General features: G+C 38.8%; 1 protein-coding gene across 3 annotated transcripts in view; it reads right to left on the reverse strand.

Moving 5' to 3' along the window:
- Positions 1 to 16,859, reverse strand: part of USP10 (ubiquitin specific peptidase 10) — an 83,868-nt gene extending 67,009 nt beyond the window's left edge. For all 3 annotated transcript variants that reach the window (XM_044663203.1, XM_044663202.1, XM_044663201.1), the window contains exon 1: positions 16,782 to 16,859. In XM_044663203.1, coding sequence (XP_044519138.1) covers positions 16,782 to 16,802 — 21 coding nt within the window. In that variant the 5' untranslated portion in view covers positions 16,803 to 16,859. The remainder of the gene's footprint in view (positions 1 to 16,781) is intronic.
- Positions 16,860 to 27,753: the final 10,894 nt, after the last annotated feature.

Raw genomic sequence — 27,753 nt, forward strand, 5'->3', positions numbered from 1 at the left:
GCTAAGTTGTTGCAACTTCAGGTACCTGTGGTCTCAGGGGAATCCTCTTTTAGCACTTAGGTTGTATTGCAGTGGTGCTAAATCTAACACCAGTTATTTATTTGATGATGGATAGAGAAAATAATATTGATCATGTTGAAAAAAAGCCTTCTTCCAAAACCCAAGTTAATAAAGAAATCCAATGAAGGTATGATATGAACTTTAAAATACTGGTGGCTCAGGAGGCAGAAAATACAAACATTCATTTGTATTCTAAGAAGTACAGTGTTCCAGAAGCAACTACAGCATTTCCTTTTTCTGAGTTACCCTTCAAAATACTTGGGATTGCACTATATTTGGGGTCATATTGTATTTGGACTAATACGGTATCATTAGGTTTTTTGAATTATCAACAAAAAGCAGGTAGAACATATATAAAGAAGTGTTACTGAAAATAATGGCCATAAATGTTCAATGATAATGACATAGATGCACTAATATAGTAAAAACAAAAATGTTACTCAATTTAATATGCAAGCTTAATGCCTTCCTAATTAACTAAAGGGATATATCTTCAGAAACTAATTCAATATAAAAGAACTGACTGGGGACAGGTCAAGAATATCTCAAGAAATTATGTGGGAAGGGAAGTACAAACGAAGAGGGTTTAGCATTATAAATTCAAACTATATAGCAGTGATTATTAAAAATTAGCCCAAAATATCTGGTTCTGGATGAAAGAAAAAAGCATTAAAGTTGATGAGTAGACTAGTTTACATAAGCAAGATTAAGAAAAAATGTTTATATCAGCTTAGTCTTCAATAAACCCAAGAACATAAAGTACTAGGTAAATAACTCATTTACTCAATAAGAATTTCTGAGGAAACCAGAGAGACTGATGAAAAAAATGATTTATATCAGTGTCTTAAAATATATGCAACAAGAAACTTGAAATGAACTAAATATAAAAAGTTCACTTAAAAATTTTATAGAAAATGAAGATTTTTCTGTCAAAATTATGATTTGAGAATGGATCTGTAACTAGCCCTGGAGTAGACTATTTCATTTATATAAAGAAGAAAAGAATGCAAACTTTTCAGCTAGAATTTTTTTTTTATTATGGAGAAATTTTTTCATAATACTGATAAAGTCTAATATCCAAAAACCTGTAAGAAATTGACACAAATAAGATTAAGAGCAATTTTTTCAATGGACAAGAAGAAATGAACAATTTTCAAAAGATAGGCAAATTATCAACAACTATATAAAACAATCAAACTTATTAAATGAGACAAATTTTAAAATTTTAGATATCAATTCAAACTGAAACTAACAAAGATAATAGAAAACTAAAAAAAATTCAATAAAAGATGCAAAATGTTTCAAAACCTTTGACCTGAAATCCCATTAATGGATTTATAACCCAAACGTTATCAATACCACTACTTATCTGCATCTCTAATTATTAACTGAAAAATAAACTGTGTCCCCCACAAATGGAAAATATCTGAACTATGGTATATTGATGTAAGATATTATCAAACCACACCATAATAACCAATATTAAGAAGAACAAGGAAATATTTGTATTAAGTAATATATACAGCAAAGCAGGATTAAAAGAATATACACAATTATGATTATATAAGACTTTAAATTCTTTAAATTTTAAAAAAAAAAAGATAAAAATTAAAGATATGGGGCAGCTGGGTGGCTCCGTGGACTGAAAGCCAGGTCTAGAGATGGGAAGTCATAGGTTCAAATCTAGTCTCAGACACTTCCCAGCTGTGTGACCCTGGGCAAGTCACTTAACCCCCTTAACCCCCATTGCCTAGCCCTTACCACTCTTCTGCCTTGGAACCAATACACAGTATTGATTCCAAGATGGAAAGTATGGGTTTAAAAAAAAATTAAAAGATTAAAAACAGATTAAAAGAAGTTGATACTGACTTCATAAAGCATATATACCTTCCTTTCTTTGACAAAGAGAAAACTACTAATGTACATGGAGATATAGTAAATAAAGAGCTAAAACAGGAGCCAGGAAGACCTAGGTTAGAATCCTGCCATCAGAAACTTACTAATTGTCTGAGTCAGAGAAAGTCATCTAATCTTAGGGCAATATGAAACTTATAGCAGTGATGTTAAACTGGATGGAGTGCTGCACCATGCCCTCCCCCCACCTCAGAAAGCTGTAGAGAGGGGGGAGTGGCTAAGAGCTCCACAGACCTCCAGCTCTGCTGCCTATGAGCTGCCTACCTTCCCATTGGGCTGTTGGGAAGAGGAGTGAGGGATGTTTAAAAAATGTCATCAGGCATGATGGAGAGGGGAAAGTGAGCAGCTCCACCTGAGTCCCTCCACCTTTCTAATAAAGAATTGGGGGGGGGGGGGGGGGGAGGTGTAGAGCCAGGTGTTCTCTGTGCCATCTTTGGCACACATTCCATAGTTTCGCCATCAATGTGTTATAATGTACATAATAGTCTATACCTCTTAAAACTTTATATTCCCATCAAGAGCGAACATTTTTTGGATAGTTTTACCCAACTCACTGATAATTACACACCAGAAAGGACTGAATTTGGAATATGATGAGGGAGGAGGGGATAAGATGCACTGAAACAAAATTTACTGATAACTTTTTAAAAGGCAAGTCTTTCTCCCATGGCAAAGTTTGTCCTCTAATTAATTTTCAATGCGTAAGTTAAGACTTTACTACACACTAAAAGGATGCCAATGCTATGTAATTAGGATTTGTCCCCTATTTTTTAAGGAAAGTGATAGATACCTAAAGTTTTTAGAAACTAAAAGAAAAGACAATGAGAATTGTTAAAATGTAAAACTAGCTAATATACTTAGATTAACTTTAAATGGACACAATAAAAATACACTATTTTATAGACAGCAAAGGATAATGCCAGTTTCATACAAGAAAATCTAATACAAGATATAGAAATGCAGCATTGACAACTTGAGTTTTAAAGACACCAGATGTATGCATGAAAAAGCTGTATATAGCTATCTTTTTCTAAGCAAGAGTATTTCAAATGCTCTAGGGCTGTATGTTCCACAAAAGGATGTAAAAATGCAAGCTATTAACCCCTCCTACTCCCAAGAGTAAGGTATAAAGTGAAATAAGTCTGGAATGGTCAAATTATTAAGTATTTTCTATGTGTCAGGTACTGTGCTAAACACTGGAAATACAAATATAGGAAGACAGTCCCAGTCCTCAAGGAACTTTCATTCTAATGAGGGGAAGACATAAGGAACTGAGAAAGAGAAGCTGGATGAAGGTGTCTATGAAAGTAAGGAGTGCAGCCTGGAAAGGAATGAAGAAAAAAATGGCTAGTCAAGACCTCCTCCTTAAAAATAAGAGGCTCTGGGAGGGATGAGGCAATCAAAGAAAGAGGTTTCTTGTACAAAGTGGAACAAGAAGGAAGCCAGGAAGCAGAGATAAGGCTCCAGATATGAGGGATGTCAACGACAATGTCCTGCTCTGAGCTAGGAGATGGAGGTTGTGTAAGAAATAACAGAGGCCAGAACATGGAGGTGAGTAAGAAACCAGAAAAGTTGAAGATATGGGGGATAAGCACACCAAATTATGAATAGTTTTCAACTCCAAACAGAGGATCTTGATCTTAGAAATATGGAGTCACTGGAGTTTTCTAAACGAAGAAGAGTGATATGGTCAGATCTGTGCTTTTTAGGAAGATCACTCTGCTTAGTGTAGAATAGACTATAATGAGGAGAGACTTATAGCAGAAAAATCAACTAGAAAGCTATTGCAATAGTACAAGTTTAGGGTGATATGGAACAGCACCAGGGTAGTAGTAGTGTCAAAGGAGAGAATAGGTTGTAAGATGTTAGAAAGGTAGAATTGATAGGACATAGCTGATAAAATGACAACTAGGTTTACCCTATAGTTGAACTTCCCTTTCAAAATTATCTCCCTAAAATGTTAATGTAGTCATAATAATGGTCATTTCCCTCATGAAATCCTCTTTTAATATAAGAAGATGGCACACAAAGTCCTGCTTATATCTACTCTCACTAAATAGCTGTGTGATTTTTTTTTTTTGCCAGTCACTTCACCTCCTGCCTCAATTTCTTTATCTCTAAAGTGTTGGATTAGAATAGGGATTCTTACTCTGGGATTTACAGATATATTCCCTTCCCCACCAGGGGTTTATCAATAGATTTCAAAGACTCCATGAACTTGGATGGGAAAATAACTATGCCTCTATTTTCATCCACTTCTACTTCATGTATTTATAAGAGTGAATTTTAAACCAGTCTTTTTCAGTGCATTATGACCTGAAGGGCATAATACTTATCAACAAAAATAATTTTTTAAAAATGTAATGTCACAGGGGGCAGCTCAGTGGATTGAGAGCCAAGCCTAGAGACGGGAGGTCCTGGGTTCAAATCTGGCCTCAGACACTTCCTAGCTGTGTGACCCTGGGCAAGTCACTTGACCCCCATTGCCTACCCTTACCACTCTTCTGCCTAGGAGCCAATACACAGTATTGACTCCAAGACAGAAGGTAAGGGTTTTAAAAAAATGTAATGTCACAACTAGTATCACTCCAATTTATTTGCTTCTACATAAGGAAAGGAAAGCAAATAGTTGCTCCTTAGCTAAGCAAGGGCAAACCAGAGTCAGCTGCCACTGGTTAAGGAAGAATGGAATGACTGAATGTGAAGACCAATTAGGCAGGCTACCCTTGGAAAAGAACTAGAAAATTTACAAAGAAGTGAAATAGAATTACTTAAACCTAACTATTGATCACTTCCTTTTGGATACTGTAAAAAGGAAATTGGAAAAAACCATCTAAAAAGTGTATATATTTCTATGGACAAGGGAAATGTATCAAAACTACATTTCCCGTGATCCAACATGGTCCAACTGGTTTCCGTTTCCGACGTCTTGACGCAGGGGAGCTCTTAAATCTCGTGGGTTAGGAGGGAGTGGTCTCTTTGGCGAGTAGGGGCTTCCAGGAAACAGGAGACAAAATGGAGGTGGCGGCAGTTTTGAATGCTTACAAGCGCGTGGTCTAATGATTTTATCTATCAACATGGCTTTAATTAAAATACTAATTTATATATTTATACCAGCCTTTATCATTTTTAATTCTTATAATACTCTCTCTTCACAAGGTTTTCATGACACTGCTCTCTCTTGGTTCTTCTCTATCCTTTGCAGCCTGATCTGTCTTAGACCCTCTTCTCTTCTCCCTCTATGTCACTTGGTGATCTCAATAACTTCTGCAGAATTATCACCTCTATAAATCTACTTTAGCTTCTCTCCTGAATCCCATTCCAATATTTACTTTTTGGCATCTAAAACTGGATTGTCCTGTAGGCATCTCAAACTTAACTTGTATATAAGAAGACTCATCATCTCTTTCCCCAAAACTCTCTTCTTCCTATTCGTATTGAAGACACCACTAATCATCCTTCCCAGTCACCCATACTCAAAATCTTAGTGTTATCCTCAACTCTTCACTGTTACATCTAATATATCACCAAATCTTGTCCTTTCTACCATTACAACATCTTTTATCTGTCCCCTTCTTTCCACTCATAAAACCACAACCCTAGTTCAGAACCTTGTTGCCTCTCTCATTGAACTACTCTTACAGCCTTACAACAGATTCTCCCTGACTCAAGTCTCTCCAATCTACTGTGTAGAGTTTCATCCCCTCCCCCTCCTGGATTGCTAACCTGGTTCATCCCATTTTTTACATGCCAGCTCTGCGTCCATGAATGTAAATAAAAGGGTGTGGGTGGCCCCCACTAGCTCTCTGAAATCATTTCCCTGAGCAGGCAGGTGAGATGGACGGATAATCCTGCAAGATGAGCTACATGTGGTTAGACTTAAGAGTAAGAAAGAGACTTTAAATCTATGCTTATCTACCTTTTCTATTTCAAGTGATTATTAATAAACTTTATGGAAAATAAGAACTTAGAAATATTAATTTTAATCTAACATTACCCTCCAATGTGATTTTTCAAAAGCATAGGTCTGACCTTATACCACTCCATCCCCTATACTAAATAACCTCCAGGTGGTCCCACTACTGTATTCAGTATAGAATACAAACTCCTTTAATATTTTAAACTCTCTTTCCAGTCAACTTACAACTTTCCTCCAACACTCTACAACTGGCATACTTGCAAGTCCCTCAGATATTCCATCCTGTCCCCCATGCCTGGAATTCTCTGCCCCCTCACTTCAGCCTCTTGCTTTCCCTGACTTTCTTCAAGACTCAGCTCAAATTTCACCTACTCTGGGAAGCTTTTCCAAATTATAACAGCTGCCAATGTCTTTCCCTCTCAGAATGTCTATTTGCTCAGTCTATACCAAGTTATGTGGTACAGTAGATTAAGCACTAGGCTTGGGTGGATTCAGGAATAATTCAGTTCAAATTTGGCCTCACACACTTACTAGCTAGGTGACCCTAGGCAAAAAAAAAAAAAAAAAACCTCTGCCTCAATTTCAACTATAAAATGAGACTACATCCCAGGACTGTTATGTAGAACAAATAAGATGACATAGTATAAAGCACAGCACATAGCAGGCACTTAAAGACATGTTCACTTCTGCTCTTCCCTATTTTTATATATTGACCAATCCATTAGAATTTAAGCTCCTTGAGGGCAGAAACTATCTGCCTTTCTTTATAGGGATCCTCACTCAGCACAGTGCCCAGCACAAAATAAGCATAACAGAAAGGCTGGCTGACATGCCTTGCTTGACCTTAGGGAAGCCTTAAGGAGACATAAGACTGGCATAAAACTAGACTCCAGAAGAATGGACTGAATAAATTTTGAATGGGGAACCAGTGGCAGTAAGCAAAAACCCTAGGGATATTCACATACAAATTACAAAGGAAAAGTAGTAGAAAAACAACTCCTTAGGCCTCTGTTTAAAAAAGTTCAAGACAGCTTAGCTGTACTCCTTGGATTTGACTCTACTATCTTCATTCTAGTAGGAAATGCTCATCACCAGGAAATTCATCATCCCCGAGATTACATCAGCTTCGGTACTCACATCTCCTTTGCACCCTGAGTAGGCTGCACCCCTATAATTATAGGTCTAGAGGGCAGAGCAAAAAACCCTTCCTAAAATTTCCATTTAAAGAAGACACACAGCCCAGCTATTTTCTACCAGCTGTACTCCTTGGGGCTTCACTGGACAGAACTGAATTGGCCCCACAAGAGAAGAGAATAGGAATACTTCACCCACTCATATTTCTTAATCCACCCGTATACTCATTATTGGAAGCAGGTTGAGTCTGAGAAATAACACAAGGGGCAGGGCTCACTAGATATGTGATTGAAAGCAATCATTTACTCTCTGCATCTCAGTTTAAAAAAAAAAAAACTTTGTAAACTCTAAGGTACCACACAGGGTGATCCCAAAAGTCTCATTGCAGCTGTAAATTCTAAATCAGTATTGGAGTTTAAACATTATTAGAGCTAAATGGCTTTTAAACAGCTCAAATATCTATTAGAGCTCAAAATTACATTAAGATTTTGGGAGCAGGGGGCAACTGGGTGGCTCAGTGGATTGAGAGTCAAGGCCTAGAGACAGGAGGTCCTAGGTTCAAATCTGACCTCAGATACTTTCTAGCTGTGTGACCCTGGGCAAGTCACTTAACCCCCATTGACTAGCCCTTACCACTCTTCTGCCTTGGAGCCAATACACTGTATTGACTCCAAGATGGAAGGTAAGGGTTTAAAAAAAAAAAAAAAAAAAAAAAGATTTGGGGGCATGCTATATAAATGTGAGCTATTATGTGCCTATATTCCCGAGCTTTCTCCTCACCTAAATAATCCAATAGACCTATAATCTCAGGAGTGTTCCCTCCAATAATATACAGCACAATCCAGCCACAACTTACTATCATGCTCATCCATGTCTTCTAATAAATTCAATACAAGAGATCCATCCAACATGGTAGAGAAGTCTTTTCCCACAATCTCTCCCCATTACATGGAAACCAAAAGAATAAACAGGCTGTCCACCTGTTTTCTTATTACCTGACTGGTCCATTATTTTTACAATCATAAACTTCTCTGAGGATATTCTTTACACCAATTGTGTCAAACTCATATAGTCACTAAACCTTAAATAAGGAGAACTGAGGGCTGATAAATTGACTTAGAAAACCACATATTAACACTATATACTATTCTGTTGGTTGTTTTTTGTTTTGTTTTGTTACATAATTAAAATTACATTTTAATCTAGTTCGGAGGAGTGTTGTGGGCTGTGTGCTTTACACTACTTCTCCAGAATAATTTCCCCTTTGTAATTGTTTCAGCCTAGTTACACTTATCATATATTTGCTCTCTTCAAAGTTATTAATGACCTTTTCTCAAACCTCTTCCTTCTTGACCTCTGCTGCCTGTGCCATTATCAATCATCTACTCCACTTGGAAAAATCTCTTCCTAGATTTCCATGACACTGCTCTCTCCCGGTTCTCCTCCAACCTGTCAGACCACTCATTCCTAGATCATCATCTAAGTCACACTCACTAATGATGGGTGTCCCCCTATGCTGTCCTGGGCCCTCTTCTCTCTATGTACTATTTCATTTGGTGTTCCCAAAAGCTCCCAGGGTTTCAATTATCTCCATACAGATTAGATTACTTTTAAATCTATTTGCCCAGCCCTAACCTCTCTCTTAACCCCCAATCTTCCAGGTCCAACTGCCTACTGGACATTTCACAATGGATATCCTGTATACATATTAACCTCAAAATGTCCAAAAACTGAACTCATCTTTCTCCCCAAACCTTCCCCTCTTCCTGATTTTCTTATTACTGTCCAGAGTACTATCATCCTTCTCAGTCACCTAAATTAGAAATCTAGGTGTCATTCTTAACTCTTCATTTTCTCACCCCACCTCCAAAGCCAATTAGTTCTCAAATCCTCTCAATTCTACCTTCATGACATCTTTTGCATATACCCCACTTCTCTCCTGATACTGCCACTTCATACTTGGGGCTATTGCGATAGAATGCTGGCTAGTGTCCCTAACACAAGTCTCTCCTCACTGCAGTACAACCTCCATTCATCTGCCAAACCCATCTTCCTAAATGTGTAGGTCTGATCATAACACCCTTCTCCTCTCAATTCAATGATCTCCAGTGGCTCCCTATTCATTACCTCATGGAATAAATATAAAATCCTCTGATTTTAAAGCCCTTCATACTTTACCAAGCTGCTTTCACCTTACTCCTCTCCACATTCCCTGTGATCTACAGACACTGGCCTTATTACTGTTCCCTGCATAAGACTACCTCAAGACTTCATTTTCATTGGTTGCCCCCCTTGCCCAAGAACTCTCTCCACCTTCTAGTTTTCCTGGCTTCCTTCAAATCCCAGCTGCAAGAAGCTTTTCCAGGTCCTCCTTAATTCTAGTGACTTTCTTCTAAGATTCCTTCCAGGTTATCCTGTATATATATCTTGTTTATACATAGTTGTTTGCATGTCAACTTCATTAGGCTATGAGTTCCTTTAGAGCAGGGCCTGCCTTTTGCCTTTCTTTTTATCATCAGCACTTAGCATAGTGCCTGGCATATAGTAGGAACTTAAATGCTAGATGACTGATTGATTAACTCATAGATAGCTCTTTTGAAGACTACTGCCTACTATGAGTTATTGCCATTCAATATCACTAGAAGAATATTGGTGTTAAAAAAGATGGATCTTTGTTTCAGAAGAAAATCTAAGGTTGCTTCCCTAAGGTCCTTTCCCAACTCATTCTCTTCCTCTTATTCAATTCTGGGTTCAACTCACTGTCTGCCACCCCGAGATATAGGTACTAAGGATCAAGTCCTACAAGTCGTCCATTCATCCAAATGATACATATCTTATTCTAAGCTAGAGGTGTCAAACTCAAGGTCCATAACACTCCCAAGTGTGGCCTGAAACAGATTACAATGTAGTTCCTATCTGATTTTAATGTGGTGATGTGTTAATAAAAAAGGAAATATATATGTGTGGTTTTTCTAAGTCAACATATGGCCAGCAAGAATCCTTGGAGGTCCATTTCTATTTGAATATGCCACCACTGCACTAGACCAGAAATTTGCAATTACATGTCCACAACATTCTCACAATACTCCTGAGTGCAGTTCTAACCAGATTAAAATGTAATTGGGAACTATTTAACAAAATAAATAAAAAATACAATTAAAACATAGATAACATTACATTTTAAAACATATAAGGTCCACAGGGACTCTTATGTATAAGATTAATGTGTCTCAATTTATTTGAGTTTGACACTGTTGCTCTACTAGACAACAGACATTTTTTTATCTACTTATTTTTAACTGTGGAAAATCAGAGATCTCATTTAGGAAGCTCTGCAGTGTTCCAGGGCTTGAAGTAACCAGCACAATGTTCACACTCAAATCGGAGCATTTAAATGGCTTCACTATCTATAAGAAATATTTCTTTGACTTGGACTGAAACACAAAAGTCCAAGATGGATATAATACAATTTTAAGGGGTAAAAACTTAAAGTGTATGAGGGATTTGATTCTCTGAGTTATGAAAGCATGAATTATCTCTCTCCTTTAAAAAAGAAAATACCTAAACCATGGGAAAACATCAAATATTGTTATAACAAAACCAAAAAAGGGGGAGGAGCAACAAAGAAAATATCAGTAACTACTGGCCCATAAATCTTTCCCCTCCCAGCTACAAAATTTTATGAGAATTATCTATACACACAATGAGGTGATTAAAAGGAACAGACAGGCTTTCACAAAAAATAGTCCTCCAAGCATATCTTTAAAATCATACAAATGATCGCAAGGTATAAAGAATAAAAGAACTTACTGTAATGTTTGGTAACTGCCAAAGCCACCCAAATAATATAACCCACAAGCCAGAAAAAGGAATATGTGCTATATGCATATGATACAGAAGAGTGCCAATTTGTTCTCTTCTAAGCTTACTTTTTTTACTAATCTTTGTAACATTACTACTGCATGAAAAAAATTCCCCCAAAAGTCTATATTCTAAAGATCTTCCACATTTCAGTACTCTTTGCTTCATATACTATTCTGTAATGATCCATCCATGTGTATGTTCACACAATGTCCCAATAAAAAGAAAAAGTGCAATATAAGCATATGTAATTCTTTGGAAACTAACATCTACACTGCTGAAGTAGCACTAAAGTGACAAAAGACTGTAATCCAAATGGCTCCAGGCCAGCAAATTCTATTATAGATTTATCTGTTTTCCACAAAACAGAATGTTGCATATATGGTAGCCAATAGAAATATAACAATAGTTTAAAAGCTTATAACCAAAATTCCCCTGGCTACTTTTCAATTCTTTAATATGCTAATATAAGAAATAAGAATTTGGCAAAGTATTTTAACATAAAACTATAAAAGCACATAACAAAATCCCCACTACACAAAATGGTTAACGAATCAAATCCAAAGAGACAACTTTCCTCAAATATAAAACCAGGTAATTACTGAATTAGAAGGGACCTTTGTCAATGTCTACTCCAAAAGGAATCTCTACTATTGCATAATGGACAAATAGTCATCCAGTCCGTTTGAAAGTGTCTAGGGAAAACCCACTACTTGAGTGAACCCACTTCACTTTTGGATTGATCTAACTGTTAGGAAATCATTCCTAATATCAAGCTTAAATATGCCCCTAAATTAATGCATTTTGCTCCTAGTTCTGCGCTCTGGGCCAAATAGAATAAATCTAATTACCCACCTTCCATGACAATACTTCAAGTATTTGAACATAGTTATCCTGTCTTACAAATACTCTTCTCCAGGCTAAATTTCATGAACTCTTTCAAACAATCCTCAAATGGGCAGGAGACTCTTCAGCATGTGACCTCTCTACTCAATCAATTCAAATGATTTAATAATGGATTTAGGACAAAATATAAACTCTTTAGCTTTTAAAGTTCTACATAACCTGGCTCCAACCTTCTTTCTAACCTCATCAGATATCATTCTTCTCATGCTCTATTCTCCAACCAAAGAGGACTTCTTTCTGCTCCTCACACAACCCACTTTTATCTCCTTTCTTCAAGATTTTCAGCTGGCCACTCCATATGCCTGAAATACATTCTCTCCCTAAATCAGCCTCATAATCTCTATTTTTAAAGAGTATACTCAAGCACTATTTTCTGCATGAAGTCTATCCTGACCAAACTGCTAGTTTCCTCCTTTCTAAATTACTTCATATACATCTGGATTTATTGACTATATTTCTGTTATTTTCTATATACTTATCTCCCTCATTAGAATGTAAGCTTCTGGTGAGTGGGAATTATCTCATTTTTTTCTACTTGTATTCTCAGCACCCAGCATTGTGTTTGGCACATAGTGCTTAATACTAGTCGACATCAATCATTACTCTATTCTAAACTATCTCCACCTAATCAATATTCCTCTTAAACCATAGTGCCTAGAACTAACATAATTTTTATTACTTAAGTAATAGCTAGAATATTGCTTTAATTCTTCCATGACTTAGTTGAGATGCTTCATATGAAACCTTTAAAATCAATCAATTCTAAAGATATCCCAAAAAAACATACAAGTGTAAGTATCCAGGTACCTCACTGTTAGACTGTGTGGCAGAGTTGAATTTAGAATAGAGCCAGGTCAATACTGGATCCCATTCCAAGGGATTCCAACTACCCAAAGGATATCACACCTCATGATATGGGAGGTACATAAGGTCACATTTATAAGGAGACAGTTTAACCTATTATGAAATTTCATAGGAACTATTTTAAAAGTAATAAAAATGGTCAAGTTTATAAATTTAATATCTAGGTCTTTTCTCAGAATATGTCAATCTTCTGTTCTACATTAAAAGATATATATCAAACTTTCAAGAATATGGCATGACAGCAATTTATTTTACTTGAACTATTAAGTCTAAGAAGCCAACAGAGGTTTACAAAGGATATAAAGAATACATCAATAAAGATAGTTGTTAATCATAAATTAAGGATGTTAACTAGTGCTTGATATCAATGAGAGGCAGAGTGATGCATTGACCTAAAAACCAGGAAAACCTATGTTTCCATCCCACTTGATACTCATTTATCTTTTAGCACTTTAGAAAACTCTGTAAAACTTAAGTTGTAGAGAAGGTGCTGACTGCCCTGCAGGAATAGAGGGAATTTCCTGACCTGCAAATCACAGATCTAGTTCCAATCCTTGACTTCAATATTTACAAAATCTTTACACTCTATAAATACATAGTTTGGGGGAGGAGTGGGAGTAGGGAGTAAAGGGAAGCTTTCCCAACTTAAGAGTATAGAGAAAGAAAAATCTAATTTTAAAATTAGTGGTTAATTTCCATTTCCAACTGTTTAAGCTAATAATTTTGTCTTAAATTCATATTAGCATCCAGAAATAAATTTAAAATGTTTTTGAATTTCACATTAGAATTTATTTTATAGTTTGGATCTGGACTCAGGTCAACATTTTGTTATTTCCTAACCAATTTAAATTCATGCAGCTCCCTGGCCATTTTCTTGCCATACCCTGTGGTTCCCGTTCCCATCTTCTGCCTCAGCCTCACAGTGAACTATTCCAGTTCCTTACTCTAGTCTAGGGCCATGGGCTCTACGTAGGTGAAAATTTTCCTTATTTAGCCCCTCTCAGGTTCCAGCATTATACTTACTACCTGGGACATCTTCATATTATGACTTGCCCTTCCACTTCCATTTACTGCTTTCCACTTGTAGCTCTGAGTACAGTAATGAAATCAATACTACCATTTCTGGAAAATATTTCAACGAATTGCCTATAACTCTACTCACCATTCCCTTGACTTCCCTGACAAAACTCATTCCCCATTTCCAACACTATTCTATTATTGTTTGTCACTCCTTGAGTGTGGGAACTGTGATGTTTTTATAAATTTGTAGGCAAGGTGCCACCAACATGCTTATAAAGTGCTTTTTCATTCAAAATTTGTTATTCTTCAAAGTTGAAGTACAAAAAGAACATTTGCAAATAACTATTAATATTAGACATCTATTAAATAAATTAGTTTTTTGAAATCCTTGATTTGCAAAGATTATTAAACTTTGAAAGAATCTTGAATTCAAGACTTATTGTTTAAATTACCATTCAATAGCTTTCTTTAATAAGATAGGTTATCTAGTAAAACTTTGGATAACATGAAAAAGTTAATTATGAAGAATATACTAAACCCTAAACCTTTCCTACATTCTCTAGTGGTATAATATTTCCTTGTTTCAACTATTTTTAAAGCAAAAATTTGTAAATACTTTAATTCAAAGAATGTTTTCTTACGTTTCCTTTACAAATGATCTAAATTTACCAAATACAAGAAGAGTCAATTAATTTAAATGAAATTATGAAAGTAATTAATCATCTCTATTTTTGCACAAACTTTACATTAAAAAGGAGTGTATTTGGGGTAAAACTCAAGTCTGTCTACTCCCTGTGCAATCTTTAGCAAGCCACAAACTCTTTGGGCCTGGATTTCCTCATGTGTAAAATTAGAGATCTGGCCTGGATAGCCTCTAAAATACCTTCCAATTCTCAAACTATAATCCTAATTGTGCCTAACACAACCTATATATACATTGAACCAATCTATACCCAATAATGCTTTTCCATCTCAAATTATGCAAAATGAAGAAAAATATATTAGTATTTCATGATACTAGTAGTATCATACAAGATTATGCTTTGTTAAGATAAAATATTTTTATAAGAAAAATATCTTATGCCACCAATTTCACAGAACCCTCTATTCTCTATCATACCACCAATTTCATAGAATCTCATAAACATTACTTCTTATACGAAAGAATTTATGAAATATGAATATGAAAAAATTTCTACTTTAAAATCTTAAAGAACTTAATGAAGAAAACAAAATGTCAGTGGCAACAAGGTGCCACAGTGGATAGAAACACCAGGTCTTGAGTAGGGAGGTCCTGAGTTCAAATTTAGCCTCAAATACTACCTAGCTCTATGTTGCAAGGCACCTAATCCCCATTGCCCAGCCCTTTACCTTTCTGTCTTAAGAGATGTTACTTAGAAAAAAAAAGTTACTTTAATGAAAAGAATTCCATGTTTTCCAGTCTCACACTACTTTTATTATTGCCAACAGGTACTAAAATCATTATCCTACAAGGAAAATAAACACTCTAGATTAACTTCATGCTTTAAAAAAAACTTCTATTATTAATAAAAACTTATTTCCTGTTATTAGTTTTTGTTTGATGTTTAAAATATTTAACATAAAATTAAGCCTTTTTTAGAACTGCAATCCCTTTAAGGATACCTCAATCAGTCAAATCAGGCTCCAAATGTAATACTTATTACATGCAGATTTTTATCCAGTGTAATTTTAATTTTTTAAATATAAAGTCTATGGATAGCTAGGTGGCTCCGTGGATTGAGAGCCAAGCCTAGAGATCAAGAGGTCTAGGGTTCAAAGGTGACCTCAGACACTTCCTAGCTGTGTGACCCTGGACAAGTCACTTAACCCCCATTGCCTATCCCTTACCTCTGTTCTGCCTTAGAACCAATACTTAGTATCAATTCTAAGATGTAAAGTAAGGGTTTATTTAAAATATGTAAAACCTCAGGAAAACACTTAGTCTTTTCACTATTTTCATTGTATCACACAGAACTATATATTTTGGCTACTAAAACTTGGAAGTTTTAAGGGTAGGTTCTTACAGCACATTCACAGAATGTGCTGGAAAGGCTCGAAGATCAGCTAGTCCAAAGCTTCCTTTCAAAGGTGAGAAAAGCAAGAGCCAGTGACTCATATAAGGTCATACACCATTAAGACTTCGTGAAGGCCCCTTCACTAATAGCAAATCCAGTGAGCTCTTTCTCCATTACCCCATCAGTCAGTCAACTACCATTTATTAACCGCCTACGCGTGAATAAGCTTAATAAGGGGAGCCGGGACAGAAGAGGAAAACTCAAGCCCGAGTTGCCAGACAGGACCTGTGTCCCCTAATAGCGAGGATTCTTAACGTGTAAACTTGGCCTCCAAGATGTCACTCCCGCTTCAGTTAGTGCTGGGGACTTCTAATAGTGCCCTTACAGGAGACGTAGGAAGATAAACTTAGTTTAAAAAAGGAATAAATGGAAGGCGGGGTCCGGGCAGAAGGGGTTGCAGCACCCCTCTACCGCAGGAGGCCATGCCCCCACGAGCTAGGGTATGATCCACAGCCCCCCCACCCCACCCCGGGCTAGATCCAGAGCTCCCTACACGCCCCCTCCCCAGCCCTCGCTGGGAGGCTGCTCTTGAGGAGAGGGCGCCCCAATCTCCTGGACTCTCATGCACGCTCTGGGGCGCCTCGAAAGAGAGACTTGCAGGGGAGTGCGGGGAGGACACCCTGCCCTCCCACTTCCCTGGCCCCACGGGCATCGGTGGAAGGAAGGATGTGACTTCCCTCGGGACACGCACTGGCCTTCCTCGCTGCCGTCCTCGTCCTCCTCCCGCCCCCCTTAGGCCCGGCACGGGTGCTCCTCCCTTCTCCCTCCTCCAGCCACCCGGAGCGTGGCTAGCCGAGGCCCCTACGGAGGTGAGGCGGGGTCCCCGCGACCCGGACCGCGCCCCCGGCTCGGTCCGTGCCCCCCGCGGCCCGCTCGGCCGCCCGCTCCCTCCTCACACGCTCCCTCCTCACACGCTCCCTCACACGCCGCCCGCCTTCCTCGCCGGGCTCAGCGTCCCCGACCGCCCGCCCGCTTTCTGTCCCGCCCCGACGGGCGCCCCGAGTCACCTGGGGGCCGCGGAGGGCCATGTCGCCCCCTCCTCAGGGAGACCCCGCTCGCCGCCCGGGCTTCTCACGCCGCTTCCCCCGCCGCCGCCATCTTCTCCTCTCGCTCTCATGCAGGCACACTCGCATCGGCCGCCGCGCCTGCGCACCGGTGAGGCGGGGTGGGGGGGGAGAAGAGTCGAGCTGGTGCGCAGGCGCGACAGGCGGGGGGGAGGGGTAGAGGGGGCGGGGAGGACGCTCTAGGGCTTGCCTCGCTCTCTGGGGTAAAGGAAAGGTTGCAGTCTGGACAGTCCTTGCTGCCGACCTGTCAGGTATGGCAGATAGGAGGGGAACAAGATATCTGGTATCTGGTACTGGCGCCGGAAGAAGAAAGGCAGGGAGAGATAAGAGGGAGAAGTCCTTTTCCTGAGCGCAGGACTTTGGAGTCCCTGGATTTGGGTGCAAATACTGCAGGGTAGGATGGCTTGGGTGGGATCTCTCTGAACCTTCGTTTCTTCTTCATCTCGTCTAATAAAGGAGTTGAACCAGATCAATTAAGTGATGGAAACCAGAGAGAGGTGACCCCTTGGTTATACAAGTCCTCTTTTTGACTAGACCTCATGTTCTCGGTCTGGATCACTTGTTGCCTGAACCGTAGCCACTTGGAGGAATTACCTGCAGCCTGGCCCTGAGGGTGAAGGACTCGAGTCCCCTACATCTGCAGCTGTGTCTCGGACCCAGCCAGCTCCAGGCACTCTTCCTGCACCCCATCCACCCCCACCTTGATACGTTTTACAGTCTCCAAACGAAAGGGAAACAAGGTTTCCCAGAGTGATCTCCAAAGTTCATCGAAATTCATTGAAACGGACACGACCAACCGAAACTAAAGGGGGGGGGGCGGTCTGGAGGGTACCAGAAAGGAGTCGAAAAGAAGAAACTAGGGGAGCAAAAATTGGAGCTGATGCCTGAAGTTGAAGAGTGAAAGAAGCAAATATATTAAAAGAGAAAAGACTGGTTCTAAAAAAAAGATTCAGAGTAGAAAGACTAGGCATAAAAGGTGAAAGGAGTATCTAGCAAGAGGAAATGCCATTAGGTCAAATGATCAACTTACATTTATTAAGGACCTAGCTATGGGCCAGTCACAGTCCTAAGTGCTGTTGAGAGAGGCAGCAAGATGTAGTAGAACTGGATTTGGAGTTGTCAGAGAACCTGGAATTTGGAATAAAACTAGGTTGAGTTGGAATCCTGCCTCTGCTACTTGCCAGTTATATAATCTTAGGATATTGGGGGGGGGGGGGGAGAAGAGGGAGAAAAAGAGAGAGAGAGAGAAAGGAAGCTCTGTGGCATACGAGTTTGGAATAAGGAAGACTAGTCTTTGTGAGTTCAAATCCAGTCTCAGAAACAGGATATGTGGCCCTAGGCAAGTTACTTAACCCCTTTTGACTCAGTTCCTCCTCTGTCCTTTGAGTTAGAAAAGGAAATGGCAAACCACTCCAGTATTTTTGCTAAGAAAACCTCAATGAAAAACACCAAACAGAGTTCCCCATGGGCTTTTTTCAGGGAAGTTGGGAAAAATATTGTTTGCATTAAATATGACTATATCTTGCTCTCAGAAACTGAAGAAGAGTATGAAAAAAAAAGGTAGCCTTATAAAGATGTCAGCAAATACTTTGGCAGTACTTAGCACAGTGCCTGGCACATAGTAAGCATTTAACAAATTCTTTTTAACTTAACACTTTATGCTACTTGGGGGAAAAAATGCTGGAAAAATGTGCCAAGAGTACCAGATAGCTCAGATCTAGTTCTAGTCTGCCATTAATTTGCACTCTGACCTTATACAAGGTACTCAGTTTCTCTGGGTCTGTGTTTTCTTGTATAAAATGGGGATGGGGCAGCTAAGTGATACAGTGATTAGAGAACAAGGCCTGGAGTAAAGAGGAGCTGGGTTCAAATTTTACTTCAGACAGTTAGTAGCTATGTGACCCTGGACAAGTCACTTAACCACCACCACCCCCATTTGCCTGGACCTTGGCCTTCTGTCTTAGAATTCATATAATACAGAGGTTTTTTTAATTAAACAAAATGAGGATGATACCTTCCCTACATATATTACAGTAATATTGTGAAAATCAAATAAGAATGCCTGTGTGCTTTGAAGAATACAGCTCTTCGAAGGTCTGTATATGATGGATAATACAATTAATTTATATAAAAGCAGTTAAATTGTAATTTGTTGTCAATTAACCAGCCAAACCCATTAGTACTCCTTTTCATCCTTATTTAAGATTTTTGTTTTGTTTTATTTTTTCATTTATCCTCTGCTACTATATGAGGTTTCTCTTGCACCAATTATCTTCAGTATGCTAGAAGAAAATAAATCCTTATTTGACTCTTAAGCTTTTACTTAGTATTTGTTTCTTAATTTCTTTCTCCTTTGGTTCTTTAAAATCACATTATTAAACAAATAATAACTTAGCATAATAACTTAACATCCTTTATCCTTTGGATCACAATATGCTTTCCAAACAGCTGTGGCAGCTAATAAAGGTATCCATTTAGATATAATGAAATGGAGACATAAATTATGTTCCTGAGATCACACAGACTTGAGTCAGTATCAAGGCAGGGGAATCTCCTGATTATTCCTCAGATACTGATGATGATGACTACCTAACACCGTGTATTTTGGCATATCACTTGCTGGAAAAGCCTGTTACAAACTAAATTTGAACTGCAGTTAGTATTTCAGTTAGAGGAAGCAAAATAACCCAGGATTTCAAAACTCACTCAAATTCCTCTAAACCTCCTGATTCCCAAGAGTTCCATCACACTCCCTAAATATTCCCCTTAGGCATCAGTTTCCTTATCTAGAAAATAAGCAAACTGGACTAGTTGGTCAAAGACTCTTTCAGTACTATGACTATGATTGTAGGAGTATTGAAATTGATTGGATAAAAAATATCAGACTGAAATAAGTGTAGCCCATCATCTTTCCCTCAAAATCAGGCTTGTATAAGATTTGAGCTTGCTGTATATAATTAGATTTAAAAAAACATACATCTATACTTTTTTCCTTTCAAGAGATCTCATTTTAAGAGTATTGTATATATCTGAAAGTGGGCTCAAAGCCCAGGAAGATTGAAGTTCAGGTACCACTTCTGACACATATTGGCTCTGTGCCTAGGGACAAATCACATAATCTCTTAAGTGTTCTAGGCCAACAGTTCTCTAACTTTTTGGTCTCCAGACTCCTATAAGCTTTTTTTTTCTTTTCTTTTTTCCTTTTTTTTTAGCCGTTTCCTTCTATTTTAAAATCAGTTCTAAGACAGAAGAGTTCAAATCTAGCCTCAGATACTTCCTAGCTGTGTGACCCTAAGCAAGTCATTTAAACCTCATTGCCTAGCCCTTACCACTAATTAGAAGCGCTAAATGGAATCAATAATTAATATTGCTTATAAGACAGAGAGGAAGGGAGAAGGGGAAGAGGAGAGGGAGAAAAGGAGGAAGGAAATGATGACTTTCCATTGAGCTGAAACCAAACCTGAGCTTTTGATGGAAAACTGAATTACATTCTCTGAATGTTCTGAGCCCTCAGTAAAGGAAGACCCTTGGGAGGAAGTTACAGCCCCACCTTCGATCCTTCAGTCAGAGGGGAGAAGCAATTGGAGTTGATGGAGTTAAGGATCAAAAACTGAGTTAATCAGAGCATAGTGATGAAATTTCAGGTGATCACTTTATCCTGGGGAGACAGGATATTCTGTCCCCACCTCCAGCCACGGATATGATATAATAAATATTCAGAATGAGACACACATTTGGACTTGGCCAATAGGCGGATTTCTTTTGCTTGACTATGTATATTTGTTGGAAGGGTTTTTTGGTTGGTTTTGTCTTTGTTTTTCCAGAATGGGGGAGAGGGGGTGGGTAGTGAATGGGAGAAAAAGAATATATAATTTTGAGAAATTTCTAAAAAGTGTCAACATGAAATCTAGAAACCCCAAACTTGTAGCCTAGTAAAATCTGATGAACCCCAAGTTTTAGGACTAGCTTGTAAATTGGAGACCCCCAAAGCTTGTACTTGTTCCCTGTTCCCTTGAGAATCCACCCTGAAGGGAATCTCAGGCTAGCAGTTTCAGAAGGAATAATGGACTCTTAAGGTAAATGACAATCCCAGTTAGGTGGGACTAAGCTTACTCTAAGTACTCTTTTTGTCTTAGTTGTCTTCCCCATAGTATCAGAGACCCTTTCCCAAGAAGATCCACACCTGAGCAGGGACCATCCTTTTAGTATCCATTGTAAGTAGCTCTTTCCCTTACACCCTATCCTCTGACTATGATTCCTTTCCCAAGCTTGACTGTATCCTGTCAGTATAGTTTGAACACTCCCATTTCCCTTGTAGCTATGGTAGTGTCAATCTTCTTTCCCTACCTCTGAATCTCCCCAAAGGGTATATAGGTTCCCAAAATTCTTCTGTTCCTTGGAGTCGTCATCTAGCGGGGTGGCACTCCCAGGGATAATGTCTCCAGAGTCCAGGGTGTAGACCCTGTAAAAGTGTCAGTGTCTGGGCCAGACTCTGAGTAAAGAGCCAAATAGTGGATTTATCCATATCCTGATTAAACAGTAGTTTTTCTGGCTACTTTGATAGCTCTGTGTCATTTCCAAGTTAACAAGTTTAGAGAAAACTCTAAAGAATCTATAAACTTCAGAGCTCTCAGTCGAACAGAGTTGAACAGATGCCATCTGAAAGTATTAAGACCTGAACACTTGATATTCTTTTTTTTTTTTTTTTGCCAATTACATATAATAAATTTCCATATAAGTTTTCTCCCTCTTTTCTTCCTTCCCCACCCCCAGAGCTGGGAAGCATTCAATCTGGGTTAAATATATATTATCACCCCAAACATTAACTTGATATTCTCGAAGGAACAACAGTGCCTTCTTCCTTCCCTCCCTCCCCCCCAAACCCTTTTTGTCTTAGTAACAACTCTAAACAGAAGAGCAGAAAGTCTGGGTAGTGTCTGAGGACAGATTTGAACCCAGGACCTCTAGACTCCAGGCCTGGCCACCTAGCTGCCCTACCACAGTGCCTTCTAAAAGATTACAATCTAGGCAGATGTTCTGGGCGTTGTTCTAGGCTATTACATTTTGCCCACCTAAATGGGAACTCAAGAAATGATTCTCTCTATCCAATCGGGCACTTTTAAATAATGTTACTCTTGGGGAAAAGATTTAAATGAAGCAGCCGACTAGACACAGTAACACCAGCCAGAAGACATTTGTAGTAATACGTGCATGAAATGCTGCCAGTTTCCTATATATCCTGTAGATAGCTTGTTTATCCATACTTGTTTGCATGTTGTTGTTTCTTTAAGCCCTCACCTTCTGTCTTAGAATCAATACTAAGTATCCATTCCAAGGCAGGAGAATGGTATAAGGGTTGGACAACTGGGGTTAAGTGACTTGTCCAGGATCACACAGACAGGAAGCATCTCAGGTCAAATTTGAACCCAGGACCTCCCATCTCCAGAGCTGGCTCTCTGTCCACTGAGCCACCCAGTTAGATTGTGAGCTCCTCTAGGGCAGGGACTGGCTGCCTTTCATTGTATTCTCAGTGTTAATGAAGTAGGTACTTAATAAATGCTTATTGACTAATTGAGGACTCTACTGGTAAACTGTGGAAATAGTAATGTCCAACCCTTAAGAAAAGTTAGGAAAGATTAGACAAGGCCATTGAATGAATGAATGAATGAATGAATGAATGAATGAATGAATGAATGAAAAAGCATTTTTAAACAATTTTAGAGCATTTATTTTTTACTGTGGGCCAGGTCCTTTGCTAAGTGCTAGGAATCATATAAAAAATGTAAGACACTTCCTGGCCATGAGGGGTTTATACTATTTTCTAAGGAGAAAAGATGATATAAATAGGGAATGGATAGAGGGCGAAGTTTTAGGGATGGTCAATGGGAATCACAGAATGATAGACTCGTGACCATTCTAAGAATGCTTGAATTGATTTGATTACTATTTCAAGGGTTTCCTTCAAATGGAAAAAGAGGGTGGAGTCCTGCAACTTGGCAGGAAGATGAGCAGGTGCTGCCTGGTGGATCTGGCAGTAAACTCTCACCTATAAACAGAGCAAGGCACCCGGGTAGGAACTAGAAAATTAGGTTGGAAACACGGTAGAAGGCAATGAGTTTCTCAGTGGATAGAGAACCAGGCCTGGAGATGGGAAGTCCTGGATTCAAATGTGACCCTCAGATACTTCCTAGTTGTGTGACCCTAGACAAGTCACTTGGCCCCAGATTGCCTAGCCCTTGCTGATCTTCTGTCTTAGAATTGATACTCAATATCAATTTTGAGACAGAAGGTAAGGTTAAAAAAAAAGCAGAGAGTGGGAAAAAGACATATCCAAGAGTCACTTCTGGAAAAGAAATAGTCAGGCTTTTGTCATGTCTTTCATGTAGAAAATAAAGAAGATAAAAAATTGTCTCCAAATCTGGCTTGGAGGAGTGGTGGTGCCATCGGCCATGATGGAGAAAATGGATGGAAAAAGGTAACAAAAAGGAATCACTCTTAAAGGAGGAAATAATAGCTTCCATTTTTTTAGGTCAGATTTTAATTGTTAGCAGGCCAACTAAGAGATTTTCTGTCTACAACTGAATAGAACAGATGCAGAGGCAGGAGATATCCAGGGGAGTAGAGAATTTACAGGTAGAAATTCACGGCTAAATTCAACTCAACAAACATCTACTGAGCTCCTCTGATATGAGAGGCACTAGGGAAAATATTGGAATACATCTGGATTTTTTGACTCCTCAATGGCATTATCCCTTCATTGACTGAGATCACACCTCCTCTGGTTTGTCAATGGAGTATCTGTGGCTGAAAAAGCCTAGCAATTGGCATTTTAGCTTAGCGGGGCTGCTTTTTAAACATCACACAATAGCCATCTCTGGATCTGTCCTTGAAGCCCTATATACTTAGATCGTCTTGTCAAAGTGCTGGCACAGTGTTTAGGAATACAGGATTACCTTTCTGTCTTGGTGAGATTGTAGAGGATGATTCGTGTAGAAGAGATACAGAGATAAAAGATATAATAATCCTTGCCATTATCATAGATCATGTCTAGACTTCCAACCAAGCCTAAGGGCTGAGAAGGAAATATGATGGGATTGGGAGAGAAGACTGGGATAATGGAGTGTCGTGGACCCCTTTGGCCATTGGGCAAAGCCTTTGGAATCACCTTTCCAACTAAGGTCCATATAGTCAAAGCAATGGTTTTTCCACTAGTAATGTTTGGCTATGAGAGTTGAATTATAAGGAAAATTGGAGAACCCTGGAATCGAGGCTTTCAAGTTGTGGTGCTGGAGAAGACTTTTGAGAATTGCTTGGACAGCAAGGAGATCAAATCAGTCAGTACTTATAGAAATGAACTGACTAATCATTGGAAGGAAAAATACTGAAGCTAAAGTTTAAATTCTTTGGCCACATAATCTAGAAGACAGGATTCATTGGAAAAGACTGGTGCTGGGAAAGATTGAAGGCAAAAGGAGAAGGGGACAGCACAGGATGAGACGGCTAGATGCTATCATGGAAGCAATGAGCATGAACTTGGATAGACTTTGGGAGATAGTGGAGGACAGAAGAGCCTGGTGTGTTATGGTCCATGGGGTTACCAAGAGTCAGATATGATTGAACAACTGAACAACAACAACAACAAATGGCCCTGTTTTCAGATTAATGTTTTGAAATGGACAAAACAAACCACTAAGGAATGTAATGGAAACTATATGAAATAAGTTACCAAATTTTTTTTTTTAAGAAATGAGTTCATGGACCCCAGGGTAAAAACCTCTTGAGAGAAATAGAGAAGCAGCAAGAGGAAGTCAGCTCCTCAATATATCTCTGATTACCAGCCTACCTCCCAAGAGAGTGCTAAAATAGATCTCTTTAGGTGAGATGAGACTTTCCCCACCCTCTTAGTTTGAGCTGAAATTCCATCTTGCTCTCTGCTAAAGAACTCATTCAGGTTTGTGTTTATTGATCCATTCTAATTCTGATTTTTGTTAGTTTGTATGAAATCATTTACTTGTTTTTTTCCATTTTGTTATCATCTTTTTTTTTTTTAACCCTTACTTTCCACCTTAGAATAAATACTGGGTATTGGTTCTAAGGCAGAAGACCAGTAAGGACTAGGCAATGGGGGTTAAGTGACTTGCCCAGGGTCACACAGCTAGAAATATTTGAGGCCAAATTTGAACCCAGGACCTCCTATCTCTGGCTCTCAATCCACTGAGTCATCTAGTTGTCCCCAGTTATCATCTTTTGTATAGCCAGTGTTTGATGAGAAGGAGCTAAGTTGGTGCATGTAAGATAAGAATTACTGGTCCTTTTCTTTTTTTAAATCCCTTACTTCCTGTCTTAGAATCAATATCATGTATTGGCTCTAAGGCAAAAGAAAAGTTAAAGGCTAGGAAATGGGGATTAAGTCACTTGCCCAGGGTCACACAGCTAGGAAGTGTCTGAGGTCAAATTTGAACCCAGAACTTTGTCTCCACACCTTGTTCTCTATCTACTGAGCCACCTAGTTGCCCTCCATTCCTCTTTTTTTTTTTTTTTTTTTTTTTTTTTTTAAGCCTTACCTTCTGTCTTGGAATAGATACTAAATATTGATTCCAAGTCAGAAGAGCAGTAAGGCTAGGCATTTGGGGTTAAGTGTCTTGCCTAGGGTCGCACAGCTAGGAAGTATTTGAGGTCAGATTTGAACCCACATTCTCTCAGCTCCATGTTCTATTCACTGTGCTGCCTAGCTGCCTCTTGTTACATTTCTTTTAAGAGCGACCTGAAAAGCAGCCTTGCTTCTAAAACAGATTCATACCCTTAAAACATCAGTATTTGGGAGGGCATATATATATACATATATTTTGTAGATAGATGAGGGAAGTATCAATTATCCAGTCACAGCCTTTTTCCTGCTCCCCTTGAGTTAAAATCTCAATCTCCTTTGGACAGAACAGATTCCAAACAAAGATACCTATCATGCAATCCAAGGACCATATCTATTTACATTTAGATAACCCAAGTGGATAGACCTATATTCCATGAGAAAATAGAAATCTTTCATATAGATCTAGAAGCTGATGGGACATCAGAATCCATCTGGCATGATCTTCTCATTTTACAAATATGGAAACCAGAGTCCAGGAAGAAGTTGTGTATCATCCCAGGTCACACAGGTCTTGTGGGTCAAAGGTGTGATTTGAAGTCAAGTTCTTTAATTACCAGACCAGTACTCTTTCTATATTGGGGAATGTGTAGTCCAGTAATGAAGATTAGAAAAGTATACAAAGGGGGGGCAGCTGGGTAGCTCAGTGGATTGAGAGCCAGGCCTAGAGATGAGAGGCCCTAGGTTCAAATCTGACCTCAGACACTTCCCAGCTGTGTGTCCCTGGGCAAGTCACTTGACCCCCATTGCCTACCCTTACCACTCTTCTGCCTTGGAACCAATACACAGTATTGATTCCAAGATGGAAGGTAAGGATTAAAAAAAAAGAAAAAAGAAAGAAAAGTATACAAATAGCTGATTGGAGAACTTAAATGAAGAAGAAACAACACAAAGTGATACAACATATTCAAGTCAAGAAAGATTACTTCTTAAAGTCTAAATGACCTCCCTAGTACAACTATCAACAATATGGAAATAGGTCTTGATCGATGACACATGAAGAAACCAGTGGAAATGTATGTCAGCTGCAGGGGGATGGGGTGTCGGTGGGGGAGAGAATAAGAACATGAATCATGTAACCATAGAAAAATTTTTTCTAAAAAAAAATAAAATTTTTAAAAAAATGAAAAAAAAAAGAGAGAGAAAGATTACTTCTAGAGAAATCCAGACAAGACTTATCTTCTATTTTCCCCAAGAGAATGTGAACTCAGTCTTTCCAGTCTTTCCAGAGAAGCTCCCAGTATCAAATAAGTGAAGTGAACAACTGAGTTAAAAAGAAAGCTTTTTGTTGTTTTTATTTTTTTTAATGGGGAATGTTTGAAAAACCAGATGAGGAACATAAGCTAAGGAGTTAAGGATAAATCTCATGTTATTGTGATGCAGCGTGCCAAGATTCAATAGCAGTCTCTTGATTTCTTGCCTGGCTATAGCAGAGCAGTGCAGAAAGAGTGGAAGGAGCTCATTACTAAGGGAAAACCAAGGTCAGAGAGAGAGTGTTAAGGGAGTAGTTTAGGAGATGCAGTGTCAAAGGCAATCAAGATATTTTATGGCAAGTTGTAAACATTAAAGTGCCATCTGAATTAGTCTTAATTATTAATAAATCCAAATTACTCTTCTTACTATATTCAATTAGGTCAAATTCAACAAACATTCTTTGGGAGCCTTCTACATACAAGATACTGTGTTAGGCTTTGAGGACACAAAGATAACAATGAGACAATTCCTGTCCTCCAGGGGCTTATATTCTACTGGGAACATGTACCTGCAAAGTATATATACATATAAGTAAATTCATAACATATATATTGGATAAAAAGAAGGAGGGAAGCGGTTGGGGGGGAGAGAAAAAAGGAGGAGAGCGAGAAAGAGAGGAAAGAAGAGGAGGGGAGGTAGGAAGAGGGCAAGAGGGAGAGAGAGAACATGAATAACTGGAAAAGGATCAGTCAGTGAATAACTATCACATGCTTACTGTGTACCAGTGATTGTGCTAAGTATTGGGGATACAAAGAGAGTCAAAAGATAGTCCTTGGGGGCAGCTGGGTAGCTCAGTGGATTGAGAGCCAGGCCTGGAGGCAGGAGGTCCTAGGTTCAAATCCGGCCTCAGACACTTCTCAACTGTGTGACCCTGGGCAAGTCACTTGGCCCCCATTGCCTACCCTTACCAATCTTCCACCTATAAGTCAATACACAGAAGTTAAGGGTTTAAAATTAAAAAAAAAAAAAAAAAGACAGTCCTTGCCTTAGAGGAGTTCACAATCTAATAGGGGA

This window comes from Gracilinanus agilis, chromosome 2 (genome assembly GCF_016433145.1).
Source record: "Gracilinanus agilis isolate LMUSP501 chromosome 2, AgileGrace, whole genome shotgun sequence".
In the NCBI taxonomy this organism is placed as follows: domain Eukaryota; kingdom Metazoa; phylum Chordata; class Mammalia; order Didelphimorphia; family Didelphidae; genus Gracilinanus; species Gracilinanus agilis.